Source organism: Nicotiana sylvestris, chromosome 5, assembly GCF_000393655.2.
Source record: "Nicotiana sylvestris chromosome 5, ASM39365v2, whole genome shotgun sequence".
NCBI classification, from domain to species: domain Eukaryota; kingdom Viridiplantae; phylum Streptophyta; class Magnoliopsida; order Solanales; family Solanaceae; genus Nicotiana; species Nicotiana sylvestris.
In genome coordinates this window covers 87,885,877-87,893,768 of record NC_091061.1, presented here as the reverse complement: position 1 = coordinate 87,893,768, position 7,892 = coordinate 87,885,877, and the positions used below count along the sequence as shown (strand labels likewise).

The following is a 7,892-nucleotide window of genomic DNA, read 5'->3' as shown; positions in this document are numbered from 1 at the left end:
TTGTTCACAAGCGTCAGACCACTGGAACTTAGTAGCTTTCTGTGTTAACTTAGTCAATGGTGCTGATATATAGGAAAAAACTTCTACAAACCACCTATAATATCCTGCTAGCCCTAGGAAGCTGCATACTTCTGATGGTGTTATAGGTCTTGGCCAATTCCTTATTGCATCGATCTTCTGAGTGTTGACACTAATACCCTCGTCAGATATCACATGGCTAAGGAATGCTACTAAGTTTAGCCAAAATTCACATTTGGAGAGCGTAGCATATAACTTACAATCCTAAAGCGTTTGTAATATTATCCGCAAGTGGCCCGCATATTTCGCCTCCGAACGAGAATACATCAGAATGTCATCAATGAATATGATCACAAACACATCAAGATAGGGATTGAATACAGTATTCATGAGATCCATAAAAGCTACTGCGGCATTTGTTAGCCCGAATGACATCACCAGAACTCAAAGTAACCATATCTTGTCCGAAAGGCCGTCTTTGGAATATCCTTCTCCTTAACCCTCACCAGATGATACCCTAAATGTAAGTCAATCTTGGAGAAATACTCTGCACCCTAGAGTTGGTCAAAAATGTTGTCAATCCTTGGAAGTGGATACTTGTTCTTTATAGTAAACTTATTCAATTGTTGATAATCGATACACATCCTTAACGACCCATCTTTCTTCCGCACGAACAGAACTGGTGCACCCCAAGGTGAAATGCTAGGCCTAATGAAGCCCTTATCTAGCAAGTCCTTCAACTACGCCTTCAGCTTTCGCAACTCTGCCGGGGCCATCCTGTATGGAGGAATAGATATGGGTTGAGTGTCAGGAAACACATCAATGCTAAACTCAATCTCCCTTATAGGAGGAAGGCCTGGTAGTTCATCTGGGAAAACATCTGGAAATTCATTGACCACAGGGATTGATTATAGAGTAGGCGACTTCGCCTTCGCATCCCTAACGCGAACGAGATGATAAATATAACCTTTTAAAATCATCTTCCTTGCCTTAATATAGGAAATAATCCTATCTTTCGGCATAGCAATGTTCCCCTTCCATTCAATGACGGGTTCACCAGGAAACTGAATACTAACCATCTTCGTACGACAATCAACATTTGCATAGCATGAGGCCAACCAGTCCATCCCCATTATCACATCGAAATCAACTATTTCTAACTCAAATAAATTTGCTGAGGTTTGACAACTACAAATCATCACTGTGCAACCTCTATATACCCTCCTAGCAATCATAGAATCTCCTATCGGAATAGATACCACAAGTGGTTTACTTATTAATTCAGGTTCAAAGCCAAACTTATTAGCTACAAAGGGTGAAACATATGATAATGTAGATCCTGGATCAATCAACACATATACATCGTAAGAAAACATGGACAATATACATGTAACAACATCTGGAGACAACTCAAGATCCTATCTACCTACTAGAGCATAGGTTCGATTTTGAGCACCACTCAAACTTTGCACTGCACCTCTACCTCTATCTCGACCTGTCGACTGTTGAAAACCCCGTGCTAGAGGTCGAACTGATTAGGAAGAACCAGACACAGATCCAATCAGCTGAGCCATACCAGCTCCTCCTCTATTAGTACAATCCCGCATCATATGGAAAGGCTGTCCGCAAGAATAGCACACATCAGAACCTCGATGGCACAGTCCAAATTAGGCCTTGCCGCACTGATCACAACGTGGTGTTGGGGGTCTCGTCTGACTAGTATCTCTGTGATATTGTGAGCTTGATGCCCGCAAATTCTGACCTGGACTAGAATAGGTAAATCAATCATATCGAGGCCTCTGAAACTATGGAGAAGCACTAGCTACAGATGGCGCTGAACTCCTTGAAGACTGGGGCCTGACACTACCTCTGAAGTCATCAGAATACCCTGAAAATCTCTCCATATTATGTTGGCCCCTATCATGCTCCCTATCTGCCCTTTACTGGCGCTTACGATCCTCTAGGTTCTGGGCATAAGCCTGAATACGGGAAATATCCATGCCCTCCACCAAGGAGGCTGTCATGCACTCATTTATCAGATGTCGTCCCAACCCGTTCACGAATAGATGCACCCTATCACTCATCCCTGCTACTATATGGGCAGCATACCATTCTAAAGAATCAAACTGCATACTGCACTCTCACACACTTATATTACCTTGTCTAAGGTTCAAGAACTTATCAACTCTAGCTCGTCGTATCTCAACTGGCAAGTAGTGACGAAGAAAGGCCTTAGAAAATTCCTTCCACACAGATGGAAGAGCTTTCGGACCCTTGGATCTCTTCCAACTATCATACCAGAAAACTGCTAAATCCTGTAGCCGATAGGAAGCAAATTCTACTGCCTCTGTATCACTAGCATGCATAACCCGCAGTGTATGATGAACATGATCAATAAAAGTCTACCGTTCCTCCTTAGGGTCTGCTCCGGTAAACACTGGAGGGTCTAGATTAATAAAATCACAACCTCTCGTACTAATCGATTTATCAACAACTACATCGCATTCTGCATATCCTGGTCTGTAGTGACTGACAGAGGAACAAGTGGTGTTGGGTGCCTCCTAATTTCCTCTGGAGGAAATGGAGTAGATGAGGTATGAGCCAGCATCTCACTTTGAGCCTTACTTTGGCTTGCTCTAGCTTGGGGCACCTGACTGGTACCCTCTCCCACAGCTGTATCAAGTCGTCTACTAATATTTTGCTTCCTAGTCGAAGGCATCACTGAAAGAAAACAAAGTGAATATTAGAGACGAACATTTACGACTCAACTCTACGCACGATCTAGATTCAGGAAGAATGTAACAACCCTAGATGTCATGTAGCCTCCTGATTATAAATGTGGCATACTACACATCCATAATCAAGACTATACTAGACACGGCTCATAGACACCCTAGGACAAACTCGCTCTAATACAAAGTTTGTCACGACCCAAACTGGAGGGTCATCACTAGCACCCGGACCATACTTGCCGAGCACCAACGTACATTTTATCTAACCTTCCTTATTATCCATAAAGACCGATGATATATGGATCATGAACAACCAATAATGAAAAATAATGGCATGAACGTACTTTACATGGGATAACCAGACACTCAAGAAACTATATATAAGGTACGAACTACCACACTACCATGAAAGACTATACAACAAAAATCAGCCGACAAGGCATACCAAACTATACATGAGTCGACACCTGTCTATTAGCCTCTAAAGGAACATAAGTGCTACAACATAGCTGGAATAGGGCCCCAACATACCTAAAATGTCAATAACAAAAATGCATACCAAGACCACGGCAAGATCGGAGAAAGATCTCGCCAATAACCGCTGAACTGGGCAGCCTACTATTGTGGGGGAGCTGCGTCTACCCGTCTATTAGGACTTGCGGCACGACAAGCAGCATCCACAAATAAAAAGGACGTCAGTACGAATAAAGTACTAAGTATGCAAGGCATAAAAGCATAGGTATGAATAGTAATGTGAATAAAGATAGAGAATATACAACCTGTAACATCCGGGTACCTCTGTGGGCTACTGACATGAAATGCATGATACAAACATATATATACATAAACTTTTAAAACACACGCCTCTGTGGGCATCATCATCATATCGTACCCGGCATCAAAGAGGACTCAGTAAAATTGTACCTGACCATCATAAGGCTCGGTAGAATAATACCCGGCCACATGGAGCTCGATAAAACCCAACTGATCAGTGGTTGCATAATAGGTGTCGTACCCGACCGTCTATAGCATGGCTCGGTAGAGTAAAATAGATACATATATACAATGCATGCTAGACTCATTGGAATTATATTTTGAACCTTCTAGAGTGACTAAGGTCGGTATCCTCTGTACACGTTATTAGGACTAACTCTTCATCATGAATCTTATAAGAATCAGGAAGTACCAACAACATTTATAACATAAGAATAAGAGAAGCAACATCAACATCAAGTGCTCCATAAGAAGGGAAACAATGTAAGTACTGCTAGCTTCTAAGAGTAGAGTATCTTTGGAAGCTCGTTCATCACATTATGTACAATCGGAGTCGTGCAAAATAAGGAAAGGGATAGCCCCACATACCTTGTATGTACTACCCAACCTCAAGCTATACAAATTTCATGACTCCTTAGTCTACAATAATAGAAACGACACTATCGTTATCATTTAAACGTCATAACTATTATGTATGGACCACAACCTATTTTAAATGAAACAGATAGCACCTCCCCTATATATATGACTTCACACAAGTCAAAAAAATCACCAAATAGTCCAAACAACATCAATAATAATCATATTGAGCCTCCCAAAATAGTCCACACAACCTAATCACTTCATACATAAGACGACCACCGTAGTAGTGTCAAACGACCCGGAAATGCTATAACGAATGACCAGCCCACCACCCAACATCCATATGATGTTTCTCCACACCCTTACTCCTCCAAAAATTCGCAAAACAATAGTAAAACACGCAGCCCAACAGCAACACAAAACAGTCTGCTACAAGTGAATAACATTGAACTCACGGCTTCCAATCACCATCCCGTGAGTTCTTACAAGTACAGAACGAATTACCATGAATTTACAGCGGAAAAATGGGTGAAATAGATAAATAAACTTACCTTAGTTGTTGGATAACTCAGCCCTTATCTTGGTTCTGCAAACTCTAGGGTTTACCCCCAATTGGAACTTGAAAGAGAGGGAAAATCAATTTGGGTTTGTGGATAATTTTTGGGAGGAAGTTTGCAAGGGTTTAGGTCTGGTTATTTGTGATATATAACTAGGGTTATATTTTAGGAGATAAGCCTATAAATTGGCTCTTTGGCTGACCTGAAATTGCCTCTTTTTGGGCTATCATTTAACCAAGTAGGTGACACACCTAATTGTCACCTAGAAGCTTGTGCAGTCTTGCAACAATGCCTATATCTCTCTACTCTGATGTCCTATTGATAAACATTTTAATATATTGGAAACTAGACTCATAGATCTTCAATTTTGTGGGTAGATCACCCCGTAATTCAAAGGAAATTGGGATAAAATCTTCATAACATTTGACCTAAAGTTTAAGTAAAATTATGAACCTAAGTTGTGACAACTTTTGTCGACTTTTGTTTCATAACTCGTTTAACTTCAACACTTATGATATGGATATTATATGATTCAAATACCTTAAAACACGACCTCTTGAATGTATTAAGCACCTCTAGTTTTACCCGAAAATACTGCTGACAACATCCTTGATTCGTTTAACTTCTAATACTTGTTAACCACCCTTATACACCTTTGTATCATTTAAGACCAATAGGATAAACTTCTTATCATATCAAAGATAATATTTTCTGGGATTTACGTTGACTAACTTATGGGATAAACTAACGTACGTGAATATGGGTTGTAACAGACCCTTCCTCTTAAGGGAGTTCAAGATGCCCCGCACGAAGGATCTCCTGATACGGGGATGCCCGTCAAAGGCGGAGATGTACTCGAAAGGCTGCTAGTCGTTCCCAAGGGAGTCCTTGAGATCGATGCTTCCCTCGTCTTTGGTGAGATGAACAGGCTTTGCGAGTAGGTAATCTTTGCGAACCCTGCCTGTCGCTCGGGCCTCGGTTGCCTTGATCTTTGTCTTTCTAACTTGTCTTTTTTCATGCCTTCAGGCCAAGGTGCTTTACAATCAGACTTGCACTAGAAGGCTAAGGTGACCCGTCTTAAGCGTGAGAAGGCTCTTCTTAATGAACAGGTTATCTAGTCCCCGTTTGTCATTATCTGAATGTTTTGCCAAATCCCGATGTTTTAACGTCTTGGATCTGATTTGTGTAGTTTGAGAAGGAAAGTTTCTTGCTGAGGGAGGAGCTCCGGGCCAGAGATTCTGAGGTCTCTAAGCTCAAACGGCGAGAGAGAGAGAGAGAGATAACTTCCGAGAGGGATGCCCTACATGAGAAGGTGACCTTAGTTGGGCGTCAGCTTAGTGAGGCTAGGGAGGATAGTAACAAGTATAGAGGTATCCATTTTGAGTTGGTGACAGCATTATCCAGGATCAAAACTGAAGCCGAGGTGCTTATATCTTTGCATGGAGAGGATGTTATTGCGACAAACGCTCAAGCCGTGGGGATGCCCGAGGGGGATGAGCCGAGATTGACTCGGTCTGTGAAGCGTGCTCGATTGGGATCTTAGAGACAGACATTTGGGAACATATATGCAGGAGATATCATTTTGCCTGCCTAGTTCGAAAGGGTGAAGAACCTAGAGAAAGCAGATGCTACCTTTCTTGCTTTTGGAGATGTGCCGAGAAGTGGCTCAGGAGGTGATAAAAATGAAGGCACAGCCCTCGGAGGGGAAGAGGCCATCGAAGAAGGGTCGCTGAAGGACCCGTAGTTGTTGGGCCACAACCTTTGGTAAAGATATTGAAGACGTAGGCTTGATGATAGATTAGGATTCTGTTCGTTTCTCTCTCTCTAAGAGTTTTTTCGAGTCTTGTAAACATCCCCCTGGGGCCATAAAAAGGCTTTTTGTGTATACAACTAGCACGGTCTTTGATCTTAGTGCTGGCAATAGTGACTCATACGTATTGGGTCGGTACACCCTTTTGGTGTAAGCTGGAATTTGACCTCTTATGCCTTTGCTCTCAGGCATTTTCAATAGTTTGAGCTCAGTCTCTGAGTTGGATTTTGCCTCAGGTTCATTTGACCTTCAAGTTTTAAAAATTTCGAGCTAGCTCTTAGGCTCTTATGCATTGGGTCAAAGAGACCTTTTAGTGTGGGCTGGCAAAAATGGATCTTACGCCTTGCCCTTAGGCATATTTAGTTAACTATTTTGGGTTCAGTCTCCGAGTCGGGTTTCGACTCGAGCTCATTCGACCCTCAAGTTTTGTACTTGTGCGGGCTGTCGACAATGCCTCTTACGCCTTGGGCCGATGCGGCCTTTTATGTGTGTGAACCTGAGGCTCATTAGGTTGGCGACAATGGCTCTTATGCTTTGGGCCGATGTAACCTTTTATGTGGGCTTTATTTTTCCCCCGATAAGGATTTTTTGAAATAGTGTTTGCCCGGCTCTTTGATGTCTTAATAAAAAACCTTGATTGTGAATCGTATATGGCAATGATCGAGCACCTCGGGAGGTTTGGCTCGGAGGCTGAGAAACTCGAAGCTGATGTTTGGGAGCTAATGTGGTAGAAGCTCATTTGCTTGTATCAAGGGTAGCCTACTTAACCGGTTCTTTTCGAAGTAGATTCGAAGTAATTGAAGGACTGTGATTTTGTAGCGACGGTCGGGCGTCCCCAAGTCGCGTTAGTGCGGCTGGTACAGCCATATGACCGGAGTCATTTGTGTTCGGCCAGAGCCTTTGAGTCCCGAGTGAAGTAGTTTCGGCATCTATATCGAGGGTATGCCTTTTTAGGGGTCTTACAAGTTCGATATAGAGCCGAAACTTTGAGATCAGGTTTATGCCTTTAGTAAGGCCTTACAAGTTTTGCATGCCTTTGTGGTCTTACATTTTTGGATACTTGGTACAAGTATTGCTCATGCCTTGCTTGAGGTCTTACAGGTATTGTTGCTTCCTTATGTAGGTCTTACGAGACCGAGTCTGCCCGCTCGGTGTCTTAAGGCCTCGGGTTTTTTAATGAATGGCGATTGGCAATAGTCCCCAAGTCATCGAGGGTATCTTGGCTCGGAAGCCGTTACTTGTACTCTTTGTATTGCCTCATTGAGGGCTTACAATTTCGGAGATCCCGACCCTGAGGTCGTGTGTTTTTTGGAGATTTTGACGCTAGTCCCCGAGTGTTCGAGGCACTTTCGGCCTTGGAAATGCCTTGTGATTTTCATGTTGCCTTGCTGAGGGCTTGTGAGTTTGGAGTCCCAACCC

At 42.7% G+C, this 7,892-nt stretch overlaps 1 protein-coding gene across 1 annotated transcript; it reads right to left on the bottom strand.

Moving 5' to 3' along the window:
• Positions 1 to 758: 758 nt before the first annotated feature.
• Positions 759 to 2,384, bottom strand: LOC138868938 (uncharacterized). Its single transcript, XM_070146519.1, has 3 exons — positions 2,177 to 2,384; positions 986 to 1,357; positions 759 to 898 (listed from the first exon to the last, which is right to left on the bottom strand). The coding sequence occupies exons 1-3, from the start codon at positions 2,382 to 2,384 to the stop codon at positions 759 to 761; spliced, it is 720 nt and encodes a 239-aa protein (XP_070002620.1).
• Positions 2,385 to 7,892: the final 5,508 nt, after the last annotated feature.

Bases quoted from the DNA above. Each gene is read 5' to 3' on its own strand.
- LOC138868938 (XM_070146519.1), bottom strand. From the start codon at position 2,384: ATGCATGCTAGTGATACAGAGGCAGTAGAATTTGCTTCCTATCGGCTA. The intron at 1,358-2,176 runs GTAATATAAGTG...TGATTGATCCAG, and splicing joins GTTCTTGAACCTTAGACAAG to GATCTACATTATCATATGTT. The intron at 899-985 runs GTTATATTTATC...ATGAATTTCCAG, and splicing joins AAGGAAGATGATTTTAAAAG to ATGTTTTCCCAGATGAACTA.